General features: G+C 37.2%; 3 protein-coding genes across 5 annotated transcripts; 2 read left to right on the top strand and 1 right to left on the bottom strand.

The window, feature by feature from the left end:
* Positions 1 to 64: 64 nt before the first annotated feature.
* LOC132109618 (mitochondrial import inner membrane translocase subunit Tim8 A) lies at positions 65 to 1354 on the bottom strand. Its single transcript, XM_059515850.1, has 2 exons — positions 1098 to 1354; positions 65 to 638 (listed from the first exon to the last, which is right to left on the bottom strand). The coding sequence occupies exons 1-2, from the start codon at positions 1206 to 1208 to the stop codon at positions 477 to 479; spliced, it is 273 nt and encodes a 90-aa protein (XP_059371833.1). The 5' UTR covers positions 1209 to 1354; the 3' UTR covers positions 65 to 476.
* LOC132109619 (cytochrome b-c1 complex subunit 8-like) lies at positions 1349 to 7568 on the top strand. The gene is made up of 3 exons (XM_059515851.1): positions 1349 to 1432; positions 7035 to 7206; positions 7322 to 7568. The coding sequence occupies exons 2-3, from the start codon at positions 7053 to 7055 to the stop codon at positions 7414 to 7416; spliced, it is 249 nt and encodes an 82-aa protein (XP_059371834.1). The 5' UTR covers positions 1349 to 1432; positions 7035 to 7052; the 3' UTR covers positions 7417 to 7568.
* A 787-nt stretch (positions 7569 to 8355) lies between these two features.
* On the top strand, positions 8356 to 18308 carry LOC132109616 (glutathione reductase, mitochondrial-like). Of its 3 annotated transcripts, XM_059515847.1 has the most exons (14): positions 8356 to 8572; positions 8964 to 9117; positions 9363 to 9389; positions 9500 to 9588; positions 11277 to 11346; positions 13800 to 13947; positions 14084 to 14138; positions 14221 to 14320; positions 14408 to 14494; positions 14613 to 14780; positions 15780 to 15891; positions 16349 to 16480; positions 17327 to 17460; positions 17586 to 18308. In XM_059515847.1, the coding sequence occupies exons 2-14, from the start codon at positions 8980 to 8982 to the stop codon at positions 17733 to 17735; spliced, it is 1410 nt and encodes a 469-aa protein (XP_059371830.1). In that variant the 5' UTR covers positions 8356 to 8572; positions 8964 to 8979; the 3' UTR covers positions 17736 to 18308. The 3 variants fall into 3 exon arrangements, with proteins under 3 accessions (XP_059371830.1, XP_059371829.1, XP_059371831.1); XM_059515846.1 differs by lacking the exon at positions 8356 to 8572 and having other exon boundaries at positions 8609 to 9117; XM_059515848.1 differs by lacking the exon at positions 8356 to 8572 and having other exon boundaries at positions 9010 to 9109.
* Positions 18309 to 18416: the final 108 nt, after the last annotated feature.

Below are 18416 nucleotides of genomic sequence, written 5' to 3'. Positions count from 1 at the left end.
TCTAATAGTATTCAACTTGATCTCGGCTTTCAAATTTTTATACATCATATGAATAACTGCAGGAGGTATTTTATCTTTTTATTTCACGTCCACATTTCAACACACACTGAATAAGCCACAGATCTTGAAGCATTCCCAGCAAGACAGTGGAGTGCAGACTTGGTATGGAAGTTGAAGAGAAAGCGAAAACAGAGCTTTTCTCCTAAATTCCAGATCAGATCCGTAAAACTGACCTTTCAGATGATGTTCCATGATGTTTCCTTGATTTCATACCAAAGTCTTAAACAGGCAATGGGACTGGGACATGCAACCATCTGAGTTTGAATATATGGCCTTTACATTAATAAAAAGAGCAAAATGAGGCACTTTGTCTTTGAGAAATGAATTGAATCCTGTTGATAGCTGTTGCCTCACAGTTGTCACGTTACTCAAGAAGTGGCTAAAATGATGCGGTCTTGTCATCGGCTGTGGTTCTACTAGTCTGTCATTGTGTCAGAAAGGGTTCCTCTACTCCTCTGAGTTTGTTCTAGTCTGTTGAGAATGAACTGACTTGTATCGATAAATCGTTCCACACAGTTTACGAAGCACACCTCTGTCCTGGAGTCGAGCTTCGGGCCAGGCTTATCCATACACTTCTCCTGCAAAGAAAAAACACACGATGAGCTCAAAAGAAACCTATAACTGATGACCTTGATGCATCTCATGATATCAAAATACTTTTATTCTGCAAGGCGGTAAAGACTTATAATGTTACTCTATTTCAAATAAATGCTTTTCTTATGAACTTCAAAGAATCCTAATAAAATCAGTTTCCACACACACACACTCACATAGAGAGAGAGAGACTGGTCAGATATCCTTGTAGGGACTATAGTCCATAGGCGTAATGTTATTTATAATGTACAAACAGTATTTTCTATTGTCCTACACCAACATCTACCCATCACAGGAAGCTTTCTGCATTTTTACTTTCCAAAAAAAAAAACTAATGCTGTATGTTTATTAGCTTTTGTACCCGTGGGGACCTCAATTTAGGTCCCCAGTCTGTGTATTCAGGTTTAAGTCGCCACCAGGATACATAAACTACACACACTCACCCAGCACACTTCTGTCATCTGATGAACCAGCTGCTGAAACCTCTGCTTCTGAGACTCGATCTCGATAAACTGCTGCAGCTGAGGGTCTGCCGTGACTCCTTGGTTATCCATTGGGGGAAACAATGGCAAATGCTGCAAATAATCGTTTAATGGTGATATCTGTCCACTGTGTACACTGTTCGAGCGCTATGCTGACCTTCACGTGTCTCTATAGCCAGGAAACAGCAAACGGAGCGCCAATGAGAATCGAGAAAGCGAGAAATCAAGAGGAAACGGATGTGACTTGAGTTGCAGCCGGAAGTTGTAGAATCCACAGCACGTCAAAGAGCAGAGAGGTTGGTGAGCAGAAAGTCTTTCCTTTCCTTTCCTTGTCTTGTATTTTTAGGTAAAAAATTGCGACATTATCTTAATTTAGCAATTGCATGTATGTCTGTGAAGTAGAAATGTATGTATAAAGTAAACCGAGACAGTGCGATAGATTGGTCTTTCAGAAAGCTGCTAGCCTAGCCACGCAAAGCTACTTATCAATGTACAACTGAGTTTTCTCTGCACTCTCTGTCTCTTTATGCTGAGAAATTGTAGATATCTTATTGATGTATAAGTAATCCTATTCATTCATATCTTTCATCTTTGCTAGGTCATGTAAAGTTACAGGGGTCAGTTGCATAAACTTAGCCACCATGTTAAGACCGTGACGTTAGTTTGACCAACTAGCTGTTGCCAATGCGTATTTCCAATTCAATCTGCCTTTTCATAACTGTATTAAAAAAGTTATGAACAGACCTGAGGAAAAAAAATAGATGACTAACGTTTTAAGATTAACAGCCTAAACAGTTTATGCAACCGGTCTTGTGACCTGGGGTCGCTGTTCAGCAGATGTGCACGTGGGAGCGAGCACATTATCAGACGCCGAACCGGAATGATCAGCGTCAGAGGAGCTGAGCGGTGCTGTAAAATAGGTTTTCTGTCTTAATACTAGAGAAGACCTCCATTGGACAAACTAGATATTGTCACGAGCATCTACATGCTTATATAGAACATTTATTAAATATTAATGCTGCTGTCTGCTAAAATGTTGGCCTACTGCGAAGAATGGTTTGCTTATGAGATGTTTAGCATTTATTATGTAAGTTAAGATATAACATTCTGATTATCTGATACATTTAGGTCTTTATTCTTATCACTGTTTACTTTAATGTTGGATATCCTACAGTTTACAAATGTTACCACAATTTATTTCATAATAACTGACTATCAATGTTTAATAAGTGTGATGTGTGAGAATCCCTTATTTCTGTTTTATATAAATAAAGATCAGATATTGATATTTATAGATGGGGTCTGACAGGTTTAAGCTATTGAAATGTTACCACTCTTTATTTCATGCAGGTGACTAATGCTTAATAAAGTAACTCTTGATGTTTCGGCTCCTCTTCTATTTTTTTCTATTACACAAGTGTTGTTTTGACATGTACCTACCATTAATTTGCTTAATCATATCCAAAAAGAAATAAGAGCTATACAGTAAACTTGTTTTTCTATAAGCTTTATGTTATTGATATCAGAATCTGCACTCATCAAAATGTGTTAATAAGTAAAGGTATTCTGTGTCATCAGGAGAAAGCAGAATTAAATTACATTTATATGCCTGTTTTGAGGCTTACAGGTTTTTTATCCTGATATTCTTGTGCAGATTCAATATAAAAAATAAATGCAGATTGAGAAGGAAGGAATTCCTTTGCCGAACATGAATGTATTTTGTTAATGTTCATCCTCTCCTCCCCGATGTTTTTTTTAAGTGCAGTAATGCTAAAAAACTAAGATCTTTCAAAGTGAATGAAGTTTATCATTATTTAATTAGCATTTGATTGTAAAATAGTGTTATAAACTTGTTGTAAAAAATAATAATAATTAAAGTCATGTTTAAGGGACAGTGAATATTGACCGTGTATATAGTTTTAGCTGAAAGCAGCCGTATTGCTTTATTTGTTTTGTTAAATGTTGATCTGTGACCACAGACCACTCTTGATCTGCCACTATAAGGTATTTACAGTTACGTAAGACATGTTATTTATTCATACACATTTTATCCTACTTTTTTTCAGATAAAATTTGAACCCTACCTCAATAATAACTCAACTCTTACTATTCAACTACCTAACTTTTCTAGAAATACTCATAGAAGAAAGTAAAACCTCATGAGAGAATCTCAGTAAAAACAATATCATTTTTAATACAAATTCTTATTAATATGCAAACAAATGTAAATGTAAAATAAAAATGTTTATATCAATAAGTCATGTGCTCTTAAAAAGGATGTTCATTTTGTGTTCAATGTATTGTTTTGTGTTAAATGTGTAAAAAAAAAAAAAAAACAACGCAGTGCATCCAATACGTGTTATTTATCAGCCAATCACATTGCTTCTTGCATCACTTCATGAGCCATTACTCTGCTCAAGAGCAAGTTTCCTCACTCCAGTAATCTATATGTGAGTTTATGTTGTTTTTATTGCATACAATGTGTGATCAAAAATAACACATACTTGAAACAAATTGTTGTAACTGTAACACATTAGTGTGTAAAGAATTTCAACAAACTTTGTGTTAGGACCATACAGTCTATGGTTAGGACCAGGAGGAATAATAAATGCCTTGTCCCATCTAAACAGAGGTGTGTTAAGAAACATTACAACACTCATGTTTTTAAGTCAGTTTATTGTTATTAGGGCCCGAGCACCGATGGTGTGAGGACCCTCTTGGAATTGCTCCGTTTATTATTATTATTATTATTATTATTATTCTCCAGGATGAATCGCATTTTTGAGGGCCTAAACATACTCAAAAAGTCATGAAACTTTGCACACACCTCAGAACCGGCGAAAATGTACATCTGATATGGGTTTCAGAAGTGGGTATGGCAAAATGGCTCGACAGCGCCACCTATACACGTTCAACGGTGTGCGCCTCGAGCTATGTTTCACGTACATGTATGAAAATCGGTACACACAAGTAACTCTCCAATACCTACAAAAAAGTCTCTTGGAGCAAAATCCAAAACCCAACAGGAAGTCGGTTATTTTTAATTTTATGAGCAAATTTTGTGTCATTTTTGTCATTTCCATGCGTTGTATTTTAACGAACTCCTCCTAGAGATTAATTCAGATCAACACCAAAGTTGGTATGCCTAATCTAAAGGCCTTTGCGATGTTAAATTGCGAAGATTTTGAGTTTTCGTTAAAGGGCGTGTCCGTGGCGGCCTGGCGAATTTCGATGATTCGCCATGAAAAATGAAGTTGCTATAACTCAGACATACAATGTCCAATGTGTCCAAAACTTCACATGTTTAATAAGACTCCTGACCTGAACAGATTGACATGCCCATATTCAGTTATAGTCATAGCGCCACCTATAGGCAACAGGAAGTGACATATTTTACACTGCGACTAACTACTCCTAGAAATTTTATGACATCAATGTCTTTTTTGTGGTCAGTCTAATCTAAAGGCCTGTGCGATGTTAAATTGTGAAGATCTTGAGTTTTCGTTAAAAGGCGTGTCCATGGCGCCATGACGAAGTTCGATGTCTCGCAAAGGGAATAAAAGATGTTATAACTCAGGCATAAAATGTCCGATCTTGCCCAAACTTCACATGTGTGATAAGAGTCCTGGCCTGAACACATCTGTAGGCCAATATTCCATCGGGTGTGGCAAAATGGCTCGATAGCGCCACCTATACACTTTCAACATAGTGCGCCTCGAGCTCCGTTTCAAGTACATGTACAAAAATCGGTACACACATGTAACACACCAGTACCTACAAAAAAGTCTCTTGGTACGAAATCCTAATCCCAACAGGAAGTCGGTTATTTTGAAATTATTTATATAATTTCCCTGCAAAATTGGCGTTGTTTTTGCCATTTTCAGGGGTTGTACTTTAACGAACTCCTCCTAGAGATTTATTCGGATGAACACCAAACTTGGTCAGTGTAATCTAAAGCCATTTGCGATGTTAAATTGCGAAGGACTTGAGGTTTCGTTAAAGGGCGTGTCCATGGCGGCCTGACAAATTTCGATGTTTCACCATGAAAAAGGAAGTTGCTGTAACTCAGACATACAATGTCCAATCTGCCCCAAACTTCACATGTTGGATAAGACTCTTGACCTGAACAGATCTACATGCCAATATTCAGTTATAGTCATAGCGCCACCTATTGGCAACAGGAAGTGAAATATTTTACACTGCGACAAACTACTCCTAGAAATTTTATGACATCAATGTTATTTTTGTGGTCAGTCTAATCTAAAGACCTGTGTGATGTTTAGTTGTGAAGATCTTGAGTTTTCGTTAAAAGGCGTGTCCATGGCGCCGTGACGAAGTTCGATGTGTCGCCATGGGAATAAAAGATGTTATAACTCAGGCATAAAATGTCCGATCTTGCCCAAACTTCACATGTGTGATAAGGGTCCTGGCCTGAACAGATCTGAAGGCCAATATTCCATTGGGTGTGGCAAAATGGCTCGATAGCGCCACCTATACATTTTCAACAGAGTGCATATACACTTTTAACGGAGTGCGCCTCAAGCTATGTTTCACGTACATGTACAAAAATCGGTACACACATGTAACACACCAATATCTACGAAAAAGTCTCTTGGTACAAAATCCGAATCCAAACAGGAAGTCAGTTATTTAGAATTTTCTCTGCAAAATTGGTGTTGTTTTTGGCATTTTCAGGGGTTGTACTTTAACGAACTCCTCCTAGAGAGATTTATTCAGATCAACACCAAACTTGGTCAGTTAAATCTAAAGGCCTTTGCGATGTTAAATTGCGAAGATCTTGAGGTTTCGTTAAAGGGCGTGTCAATGGCGGCCTGACAAATTTCGATGTTTCGCCATGAAAAAGGAAGTTGCTGTAACTCAGACATACAATGTCCAATCTGCCCCAAACTTCACATGTTAGATAAGACTTCTGCTCTTAACAGATCTACATGCCCATATTCAGTTATAGTCATAACGCCACCTGCTGGCAACAGGAAGTGACATGTTTTACGCTGCGACAAACTACTCCTAGAAATCTTTTGACATTAATGTATTTTTGTTGTCAGTTCTAATCTAAAGGCCTGTGCAATGTTAAATTGTGGAGATCTTCAGTTTTTGTTAAAGGGCGTGTCCATGGCGCCATGACAAAATTTGATGTCTCGCCACAGCAAGAGTTGTTGTTGTAACTCATAAAATGTTCAATCTTCCCCAAACTCCACATGTTCGTTAAGAGTGCAGCCCTGAACACATCTGAAGGCCAATATTCCATTATAATGATAGCGCCACCTGCTGGCAACAGGAAGACTGGCACATATAAATGATTTTGACATATTCCACTTATATTTACGACTTTAAATGCATATATCTCACCGTTCGCCAATTTACTAAAGCCTCTTGCTGGCGGTGAGCCCGGGTGCGAGGGCCCGTTCATCGCTGCTTGCAGCTTTAATTAAAGTTGAAATTACTTATACAGTTAAGTTGATTGCTACTTAAACTTGAAGCTAAGTAATAAAGACCTACATTTATCAGATAATTAGAATATGTTAAAGCTTAATAAGTGCTAAACATCTAATAAAGAAACCATTCTTCGTAGTAGGCCAAAATATTAGCAGACAGCTGCAGCATTATTGTTTAATTAATTTCTGTATCGGCGTCTGATAATGTGTGCGCGCTCCCGCTCTACGTCACCGAGTTCCAAGTGGGTATAACTGCAGACCGGAGATCTCCAAAATGGGGCGGGGTCTCCTTTCGCAAAGACTTTCTCCATTGGCTGTGGCTTCAGCCAATTGTTACGGTTTCAGCCAATTGTTACTTATTGAAATATTACTCCTGTCTAAGTATATGCTTATTTAATTTGTAAACATTACTAATGTGAACCTTGAATTTAATTTCTCTTAGATCAGCTTTTTTGGCACAATGGGTCGTCACTTCGGAGATTTGGCCAAGATAAGGCATGTGATCACCTACACTATCTCTCCCTTTGAGCAGAGGGCTTTCCCAAACTACTTTTCTAAGGGAATCCCAAATGTTTGGAGACGATTCAAAACATCTGTATTCAAGGTTGCACCACGTGAGTCATCTTTGTCCAAAATTATTAAAATATATAATCTATTGTATTCCAGCTATAAATTGAAGCGAACATTGTGTGATTAAATGCCTCTATACGCCTGTATCTCTGTTTACAGCCATGGTTCTGATGTACCTGACCTACACATGGGGCAATCGTGTTCATGAACAGACCAAAAGAAAGAACCCTGCCGACTTTGAGAATGACAAGTGAAATCGCTCGCCTGAGGATATGTCCATGTTTAACTTCTTGTTTCTGTTCAATAGAGAAAATATTTATGTGAAAAATGGATTTCTGACTTGTTGCCAATTAATCACTTTGATTCAGTTTAGCTGTTTAATAAAGTACCTTAATATGATGCATCACTCAGATTTATCCTCTCATTTATTGTGTTCATAATAAGTAGGCTATTTGAAATACTGACAAAGCTGACAAATGTACCCATTTACCCTCCCATTACTATTCATGGACATTTTAATTACTTGGTAGAGGTTTTTAAAACCCTAAATTTTGTCATTGGCACACTGAACCACACACTGCAAATGAATACATTCAAATGTATGGTTAGGCTATGTATTTATTATTTTTGGATATGCCCAACAGGACACATAACAATGCCGAGATTGTTAAAATGTTTGAGGTCGGAAAGATTTTATGTTTCTGAAGTCACTAATGCTACTTTTTTTCTTCTTCTTCAAAAATTAACAATAGTAATATTGTCATTTTAAATAACTTTTTTATTATTTGATTATATTTAGAAACGTAATTTATTCCTACAATAGCAATGATTTTCAGCAGCCATTACTCCAGTCTTAAGTCACATGATTCCTCAGAAATCATTCTAATATGCTGATTTGCTGCTCATTAAACTTTATTATTATTACTGTTATCAATGTTGAAAGCAGTTTTCATGGTTCTTTGAATCATATAAAGTTCAAAAGAATAACGTTTTTAACATTTCAAATGTCCTTACTGTCATATTTGATCCATTTAATGCGTCATTGCATTAGTATAAAAAGTATTTTATTTAGAAATAATCTAACTGACCCCCAAAATTCTGAACTTTCCCTTCCTTCCAGTGTATTAATATAACGCCTGCTCTGTCATGTGTTTGTGTGTGGCGCAGCAAGCTGAAACGCGCATGCTCAGTCTAGCTAAGCGTACAGCTTTCATACCGACTTCAGTTTACATCGAGTCATTCCGTTATAAACACTACCGAATGAAGATGGGCAGCATATATACACCTAACGAGTTTGAAATTCAGCACCTCTAATTAACCACAAGTCATTTTTTACATGTTTACAATGTAGCCTACTGCAAAAGAATTTTCGCTACAGATATATGTAGGCCTAACGGCTGCATTTAATCGGTGAGCTTGAAGTGTTCAGTGAATCGATTTTCTCGATTTTTTTTACACGAAATATTGCCCATTATCAAATAAAGCAGTCTGTCTCAACATGGCGAGTTCAAAGAGTTAGTTCAAAGTAACTTCAGCACCCTGGATATTGGGGATGGGATTGACAGTGAAGGACTTTAATAAGCATGTGTAACTAATGACTATTGTCCAAATTTGCTTCTGGGATTTACACACTATTGTGTCAATTCACAATGACTAAGCACAGGCTTTCACGTCCCTCCCATTAGTCCGACCACTGCGTTTGCCAGGGTGTTGACTTCCTGCTTATGGAGATATTAAGCCCTCTGGCTCGACTGCGAGCGTCTTTTGTTACTCTTAGAAGTTCGCTGTCATCTTCTCGTAGACTGTTCGGTCGCAGCATGGCCTCTGAATCCGTTACGCGCTTTGATTTTCTGGTGATTGGCGGAGGATCCGGAGGGCTGGCCGGTGCGCGCCGGGCGGCTGAACTCGGTGCCACTGCTGCCGTTATCGAAAGTCACAAACTCGGGGGTACCTGCGTGAGTAAAGACCGTCCTGCTTCTGCAACACCACATTTCCCCTAGAGTCACGTAGATGTATTCTTTAGACGAGTTATTTCCAATAACTGGTGGCTGCATGAACAGAGGTGATTTGGGAAGCCTACAGATCCAACGCTTTTTGTGGTTTTTTTTGTGTGTGTAATGGTTTGCACCAGCACCTATGCGTGTTTGTCTGGTGATATTATTGACTTGGTTCATTAAAAAAACTTCTCTTTCTTGTACAGGTGAACGTTGGTTGTGTTCCAAAAAAGGTATTTGTTTTTCTCCCCATTTATCCTTACACTAAATTGATTTGGTGCACAATGTTAGTGCTGCCCAATAAAAACGCTCATAAAATTGTGTCCTTTCTGCATGCTTCCAGGTAATGTGGAACACATCCACCCATGCAGAGTATCTCCATGATCATGAAGACTATGGGTTTGAGGGAGCAAAAGCACATTTCAACTGGCAGTAAGTAAGATTCTTCTGGGTTGTTTGGTTTTATTTTTGTGTATATGTTGAGTGTATAGGGTTATTTCAAGCCAAGGCAACATTAAATATTCTAAAATTGGAGAACAGAAATGCATTGATAAAATTTATTTTTGTGTTACTAGTGTCTGTTTTTTTAATAACTAGTATATTTACTTCTCTGCTATTGCTGGTGTTGGTTCATTAGATATTAGTATTGATTCGGACTAGGGATGGGACGGTATGAAAATTTAATATCACGATTATAGTGACTAAAATTATCAAGATTATCAATAGACTGTTGCTGGCTGGACATGATTTAATAGTGAGTTATTAAAACCGCGATAATCAAACACGGTTTTAATGATAATTCATTTTTAAACGATATTACTAACCTTCAGCACATTTTATCACGGTTATCAATAAAACCGGTTATCGTCCCATCCCTAATTCGGCCAGTAACTAGTACTTATAAATAACCAAGGTTTGAAACTTACTTTATCACTCACCAGTCAGTTTGGCTGCTAAAAAAGTTATCAGTCATTCAGAATTATTAGTCAAACCAAAAATATCAGTAAATGTCAGTAATAAACCAGATCAAAATCCCTGCTTAGATTTACATTTATTATTAAATCTGATTCTAAATCATTAACAGGTTTTCAATTTTACTACAGTCACACACTGTTTGTTAACTACATAAAAATGTAATAGATATTAAAAAACAAATTCTCCCCAATTCTCTTAAAATAGCTTTTCTTTATTTCTAAATGTAGCTCACGTCAAAATCATAATAGTTTATTGATTAACACATTGAAGATTACTGGGCTGGCTACCAATTCATGAAGTAATGAGCTGTTCCTAAGACTCAATTCACACCCACCTTACAGTCTAGGATATATATATGACTCTATTCAAGCACAAAAAACAAATGGTTTGTTTTGATATTTTTGGAGGCTCATTATTATGAATCACAACCGGCCAAATTGGCTATAGAAATTATATATGCTACATGTCACAGTGGGTTTTCACCCACATTTGGTGACTTAGCTGGTTTTAATTTCCAATTATGTTTATAACATACCAGTAAACACTCTAAAATTACTGGAACAGTATTTTCCACTGAATTTTATGGGAATTTGCAGTTAACATCAACCATTCACTTCTAACTAGAATACATTTCAAATGCATTTTCTATGTTACTTATTTCAAGTACCTATTCTACTTGTAATTAGTTAATAGTAATTAAAAAGGAAGTACCTATTCTGTTTTTACTTGTAATTAGTTAATAGTATTTAAAAATAAGTACTATAGCAACATCAGTAAAGATAATGGGTTTTAATGGATACATGTAATGAGAGTTTGCCATAGAGGATATTGTTTCTGCAAGAAGATGTTGTAATTCATTTCACAAAAAGGTATTTTTTACTCTTGTGACAGTTAAGGATAGTCAAGTTCCCACACGCTCTGATTCATTAAAGCTTTCAGTGTTTGTTTTGCTTCCCTTTTGTGGTATATAATATCAGTAAAGCTTTAAGTAATTGTTTCTGTCAGACACAAAGGCATGAGGTGGAGTAGGTTGTTGTAGTAGTAGGTGAGTTATGCTGTAGAGAGTTCAGCTATCAGGATTTCTGTGATATGACAAAGCTAAATTAATAGAATAAAGGTCACTCTTTGGGTATGTGTATTTTCAGGCTCATTAAACGCAAAAGGGATGCTTACGTTAGTCGCCTGAATCAGATTTACCGGAACAACCTTGACAAGGTAGGCTGCAATAAGCTACATTTAAATCAGCAAATTAAATGTGAATTTGTAGTATACAAATTTTTTTTTTATTTGGATGGAGCATGGTTTTAAGTGGTCATATCATGAGGAATTACAGTACTAGTACTACATTATACTATGAAAGTTTTACATAGAAATACTAAAAGCAAATTTAATTGTCAGAGACAGGGTGGACTATCTAGCCCCTGAAACATATTCCTAACTGACTGTGGTTCTCGAGGGAGAAATTAAAGGGATAGTTTACCCAAAAATGAAAATTCTGTCATTAATTACTCACCCTCATGTCGTTCTAAACCCGCAAGACCTTCAAACTAAAATATGTATTTTATGAAATCCGAGAGCTTTCTGACCCTTCATAGACAGCAATGCAACTGAAATGTTTTATGACCCAAAAAGGTAGTAAGGACATTGTTAAAATAGTCCATGGGACATCAGTAAACAATAACGTTGTGGTATTCTCCTGAATAGAGGCAGAGACTGACCTGGAAGAGAAGAAATCGCTGGATAGTCATTATTTATTTATTTTTTTTGACCACAAAAAATATTCTTGTAGCTTCATAATATTTTAGTTGAACCACTGATGTCACATGGACTATCCTAACTTACTACTTTTCTACTTTTTCACTCCAAATCACAGTGCTAAGTATGCTCTTCTGTTTCATCCACACCACAAGGATGCGCTGTTTCTATGTGTTTTTTTTACTTTGATTTGAAATAAATTAGAGCATCCTTGTGGCGCGGAGGACACAGAAGAGCATACACAGCACAGTAATATGGAGTGACACAGATGAGCCCTTTGACAAAGGAATAGGGCTTGGGCGTTGTGACATCATTACTTGGCGTGGCCGCCATGTTGATGGCGTCCTTTACTGCTACTCGGACTACTGCGCAGTATTTAGACGTACTCCCTCTCATCCGTGTGTCTTAATTTGATTAAACCATTGGTAACCATGGTAAACCATTGCTGTATTGTGGGGTGTAACAGCGCAACATATAATCGCCATGGGGAAAATAAAATGAGAATGGATTAACTATGGATTAGCTTTCCTGCTGGGAGGCGCGACCACAGAGACCATAACATCTGAATATTAATTTATATAGCTTAAGTCAACATTGAAAATAAGGGAAATTTCTCGGGTAACTCATCCATCAATTTCAACATTCATCTTTCTGTTGCTCTCCCTCTGCTGACAGCAGAAATCCGTACTACAAAACTGCTGCATTAACTAACATCAAGCGATTTGTGAAGCTAGGTCTGACATGACTTTGCTTACAGATTGGCATGAAATCGTGCTCTCACAACAACGACGCTGTTATCTTAAAAAGCCCAACATCATGCTAAGGTTGCTTTCAGGTAAGCAAAACGATGCTTTGAAAACATCTGTTCGCTGGAAGGGCAAGGAGTAGCAACAGGACAACAGCACAGAGACTTGACAGGTCCGATTGAAGGGCTAACGGGATATTTTACAGGAAAATACTAAAACGGGAAGACAGTGGGAAAAGAGCTCAAATACGTGAGAACCCCAGAAAGAATGGGAGGGTTGACAGCTACTAACTACACTTTTGAAACACAGTTAAAAGTCCATGTGTGAATGGTTTTTAGCACTAACTAAGGGGAAGTCGTGGCCTAATGGTTAGAGAGTCGGACTCGAAATCGAAAGGTTGTGAGTTCGAGTCTCGGGCTGGCAAGAATTGTGGGTGGGGGGAGTGCATGTAAAGTGCTCTCTCCACCCTCAATACCATGACTTAGGTGCCCTTGAGCAAGGCATTGAACCCCCAACTGCTCCCCGGGTGCTGCAGCATAAATGGCTGCCCACTGCTCTGGGTGTGTGTTCACAGTGTGTGTGTGTGTGTTCACTGCTCTGTGTGTGTGCACTTTGGATGGGTTAAATGCAGAGCATGAATTCTGAGTATGGGTCACCATACTTGGCAGCTCCTGAACCCATCCGTTTGTGAACTGTACATGAGACTCCAAAGACTTGTAGCTTCGAAACTATTCTGAAGTGTAGGCGCTCACAAAACAAACAAGGTAGTCTATGGGGCAGTCTCAAAGCTCCAGGTTTTCATCCAAAATATCTTAAATTGTGTTCCGAAGATGAACAGAGCTTTTACGGGTTTTGAACGACATGGGGGTAATTGATTAATGTCAAAAATTTTACAGTATGAAAGTATCCCTTGGAGTTGCATTGCCGTCTATAGAGGGTTAGAAACCTCTCGGATTTCAACAAAAATATCCTAATTTGTGTTCCAAAGATGAATGAAGGCCTTACGGGTTTGGAACGACATGAGGGTGAGCAATTGATGACAGAATTTTAATTTTTGGGTCAACTATCCCTTTAAGCAGCATAATGAAAATGCATGATATGACCTCTTTAAACCTTTAAAATTGGTATTGATGTGCAGGTTAAGAAGTTGTTTGTGGTTGTACACAGGCCAAAATTGAGTCCATTCATGGCTATGCAAGGTTCACAGATGATCCTGAACCTACTGTTGAAGTCAATGGAAAAAAATACACGGCTCCTCATATCTTAATCGCCACTGGTGGCCACCCGTCCACTGTCAGTGAAAATGATGTTCCAGGTGATCCTATGTTTGTTCCTTATTCTGCTTTACTTATCAGTGCATCCTTATTATGTACACTTGCCATTAGTGTGATTTTTGTACTTATTTTCATCACTTTTTTGACTGCATTTTGTTCATTTCAATGTTATTGCAGGAGCCAGTTTAGGCATTACCAGTGATGGCTTCTTTGAACTTGAGTCTTGCCCTAAGTAAGTGATCGATTGCTGATTTCTACTTATATTGTTGTATTTTCTCGTTATCCTAAAACAGCTGATCGCTGTATCTATCTAGACGTAGTGTGATAGTTGGGGCAGGATATATTGCTGTGGAGATGGCTGGTATCCTTTCCACTCTGGGGTCTAAAACATCCATCATCATACGGCAAGGAGGGGTAAGAGACGCGCTTGTTGTCATCTGGTTAAATGCTACTGTCATGCATATCCCAGAGTAAGCAATGACTGTGTTCTTTCTTTTCAAGGTACTGAGGAACTTCGATGCCTTGATTAGCTCAAATTGCACAAAAGAATTGCAAAATCATGGTATTGATTTACGGAAAAATTCTCAGGTAACTAGTAGTGAGTATTATTCAGAAAGGTATTATGTAGCTGGTCTATCTTTCCAGTGTGATGTATCAGTAGTGGTCACCGCAAAATATATCTTAAGTATTTTGATATTGTTCACAGGTGAGGTCAGTGCAGAAGACTGACCAAGGCCTTTCTGTTACGCTGGTGACAAAAGACCCTGACGACAAAGATGCACAGGAGAAGTACGACACCATCCATGAGGTGGACTGTCTGCTCTGGGCTATTGGCAGGGAACCCAACACCGCTGGCCTCAATCTCAGATCAATAGTAAACCTGAATTTCACTTTGATTAATCTTAATATTTTTATTATAATATTATTAGTAATAATAATAATAAGCTTAAAGGTTTGTTACAGGATTATAAATGAAACTCTATTGATAACGTCTGTGGCATGATGTTAATTCCCAAAGAATTCAAATTCCTCACTTTTTTTTTTTTTCAAATTCCAAATTTTTTCACACTTTTTTTACAGTAGTGCACATACAATTGAATCTTATGGGGGGTGGAACTGCATATATTACATGTAAAACATATGTAATTTTATATATACATATAAACATAATTTTGGACCTCACGATGTTTTATCAAAATGTCATAAAATATATCTTCCAGTGAATGGTCAGTCTTGTGGTGATATATGCTGAACTTCTCCAATCATTTAGTTTATACTCCGTCCCTGTCTTGCAATCAGCCTCAAGCTCTCATTCAGTTCTGCTTTAATCCAATCAATGACAGACTGATAGATCCAAGTCCTACAATTTTTTTATTTGATCAATAATCAATTTTACTCAGATGTAAGTTACAATATAGAAGAATAGATCTGTTGCTAGTTCTATTAATTTGCAATTTCAGTTATGATATGTGTTACAGTAAGACTAGTGTGATAAAATCTCAGTCTTGCCTGTGCAAATTTCTGCGGACAAGAATTATTTTGCTAATGCTTTACTATCCATACTTGTAGCTAGAACGTTAGAGACATACACTCTACAACTTTAAAAACTGAATAATGCTTTGACAAAAATACAAGCTGTACATTTCTGCTTGTAAGCCTTCTGGAATGCTTTGTCACATTTTGTACACACCATTTTTGCTTTTTACAAAATGAGGCATCGGTGAAACATTCCACAGATGCTGTTGATAAAGTTCAGCTGAACACAGTACATTATTTTAAACTGCAGGAGCTACACAAGATAGTATTGTAAGCTTTATCTTTGCACTGAATCAGTTGGTGATAAAGACTAACAGTTGAATGTATTGTTATTCAGGGTGTGAAGCTTGATGAAAGGGAACAAATCGTGGTGGATGAGTTCCAGAACACCACTCGTGCAGGTGTCTATGCAGTTGGGGATGTTTGTGGGAGAGCTCTTCTTACACCTGGTATGTTTCCAGGATAATATCCTTATTTAGAATTTTTTCCTACATGCAATTCTGGGTGTTTTCTTTTAAAACATAAAATAGCTCATTTTATACACTGTACTGTTTCGGCAAGGTATTCATTAAGCATATTAAGAAACCAATTAAGTAAGAGATTTAAAGTCTTAAAACAATTCATTAACCTTAAAAGATCATGATGCTCATTGTGCAATTAAGTTGGTTTATGTAAAATGACCTTTCACATTGTGTTTAAAACGACAGCTCCTCCATTCATGAGGAAGTAGATTTTGTGAATTTCTTTTTTACTCTAGCGACATCAACTGGTCAGAGTAGATTGGACATGCTTACCATACATCACACTTAAAATTAAAAATCATATGTTTAAAGGGGAATGCATATTCAGTTTTGTTTTGTTTTCTGATAAGCTGTTGTTGGTTCCTGTTTTTGTTTTTATGGACAGTTGCTATTGCTGCTGGCAGAAAGCTTGCTCACCGGCTGTTTGAGGGCAAAGCTGACTCCAAAATCAGTTATGATAATATCCCTACTGTTGTGTTCAGCCACCCACCTATAGGCACAGTGGGACTAACTGAAGGTGAGCTTATGTGCACATAATGCTTCCTTACAGTATCTTGATGATCAGACTCTATCTATCTATCTATCTATCTATCTATCTATCTATCTATCTATCTATCTATCTCTGTCTGTCTGTCTGTCTGTCTGTCTGTCTGTCTGTCTGCTTAGTATACATGTACAAAAGAATAATGTATTAACAGTAATTAAATGAAAATCACAGTAATAGAATGGAATATTATAAAATCTTAGAAATATTAAACTATAACAAATTACAGTGTGTGAACATTTGATACCACAGTCTTTAACTTGAAACATAGAAACACACAAACATACTAAGGATCACTGTGGTGGACAGTAGGGTAACACATTGGGGTCAGACACAACACACACATTCACCTGCTCTCTCTCTCTCTCTCACACACACACAGACACACATACATTCACCAGCTGTCTCTCAGGCTGTGGCACATCCACACGTATCTTGGAGCCATGCTGCTGTCTGTCCCTCTCCTAATATTATCTTTATTTGTTCTATTTCACAAATGGCTGTAAAGTTATTTATTTATATTAAGTTTGGTGAATTTGTTGAAGTAGAGGTTTCTTATGCATATGTATTTATGACAGTGAAGGAGGAAGTGCGTCTCTGTCTCTATCTATCTATCTATCTATCTATCTATCTATCTATCTATCTATCTATCTATCTATCTATCTATCTGTCTGGTCCGGTCCTGAGTCTTCATTTAGCATGTCCTAATGTGTGTTCAATACATACTAATGTGTGTTCAGTATACTGACTGACTGACATATTAACAAATGGGTTGAACTGCCCACACAAAAAATATTTAAAAAATATCATGTTTTGCAGATGAAGCAATCAAGACATGGGGAAAGGACAATGTGAAGGTTTATACCACTTCTTTCACCCCCATGTATTATGCCATCACCACTCGAAAGAGTCAGTGCATCATGAAGTTGGTGTGTGCTGGCAAAAATGAGAAGGTGAGGTCATAATCAGTCCATCGATCATAAATAGGTAGAAAATATCAAGAAGGTTCTTGAATAATATATTATTTTATTTGAAGATTTAGGTTTTACATTTAGTCATAAGTCACTATTCTTTTTAGGTGGTTGGTCTCCATATGCAGGGTTTTGGCTGTGATGAGATGCTTCAGGGTTTTGCTGTGGCCGTTAACATGGGAGCTACTAAAGAAGACTTTGACAGAACCATTGCCATCCACCCAACGTCCTCAGAGGAGCTAGTAACTCTGCGCTAATCGAGTGTTCATATTTCAAGATGAAGCTTTGTTCCAATCTAAACAATAAAAAAAATTAAATTTCTTTGACTATTCTCTCAACATTAGTATTTTGTAATGACAAGAAGATATATTTGGTTTGTTTTATCTCTGGGGTCATGTATTATCGCCAGTGATTAAGAAAGACACAATACCACCGTTCATCAGGCTGTGTCTCTTGTACATAACATTGTTGTACCCCATCACCCCGGTATTATTGTTTGATTGGAACAGGGTCAGATGAAGACTTGAAGCTAAAAGTGAAATTAAATCTGTTTATAGTCAAACACTGTTGCTTTACCTTTACATTTTTAAAGGTTAGTTGGATTCAGATAGTTGATTTCAGTTGTAGAGGGTAGTACGTAGGGCTTACTTAATATATGTAAAATAAAATTGTGGATATGCACATTTCAGCACTTGGGCATACACCCATAAATACACTTACAAAACAAATGTGTGTCTTTGTGTGGTTAACTGATCTTTTCTGAATATCTGTATTGACTTTGTCAATATACTTTTAATAAACCGGTCACTTTTCATAAAATCTTACATCAATTTTCCAAAAGTTTAAAGTGTTGCATTTATAAGAGGCATTAAAGGCTAGTGAAGTCATAAAGCAACAGTTCAGAATGACATTCGTAATAAAAACAGACTGAGGTTGTA

Source organism: Carassius carassius, chromosome 29 (assembly GCF_963082965.1).
Source record: "Carassius carassius chromosome 29, fCarCar2.1, whole genome shotgun sequence".
Classification (NCBI taxonomy): domain Eukaryota; kingdom Metazoa; phylum Chordata; class Actinopteri; order Cypriniformes; family Cyprinidae; genus Carassius; species Carassius carassius.
Note: the sequence above shows the minus strand (reverse complement) of the source record. Positions and strands in the feature narration are given on the sequence as shown.

Bases quoted from the DNA above. Each gene is read 5' to 3' on its own strand.
- LOC132109619 (XM_059515851.1), top strand. From the start codon at position 7,053: ATGGGTCGTCACTTCGGAGATTTGGCCAAGATAAGGCATGTGATCACC. The intron at 7,207-7,321 runs GTGAGTCATCTT...CTCTGTTTACAG, and splicing joins TGTATTCAAGGTTGCACCAC to CCATGGTTCTGATGTACCTG.
- LOC132109618 (XM_059515850.1), bottom strand. From the start codon at position 1,208: ATGGATAACCAAGGAGTCACGGCAGACCCTCAGCTGCAGCAGTTTATC. The intron at 639-1,097 runs GTGAGTGTGTGT...TTTTCTTTGCAG, and splicing joins AGATGACAGAAGTGTGCTGG to GAGAAGTGTATGGATAAGCC.
- LOC132109616 (XM_059515846.1), top strand. From the start codon at position 8,887: ATGGAGATATTAAGCCCTCTGGCTCGACTGCGAGCGTCTTTTGTTACT. The intron at 9,390-9,499 runs GTATTTGTTTTT...GCATGCTTCCAG, and splicing joins TTGGTTGTGTTCCAAAAAAG to GTAATGTGGAACACATCCAC. The intron at 17,461-17,585 runs GTGAGGTCATAA...TATTCTTTTTAG, and splicing joins GTGCTGGCAAAAATGAGAAG to GTGGTTGGTCTCCATATGCA.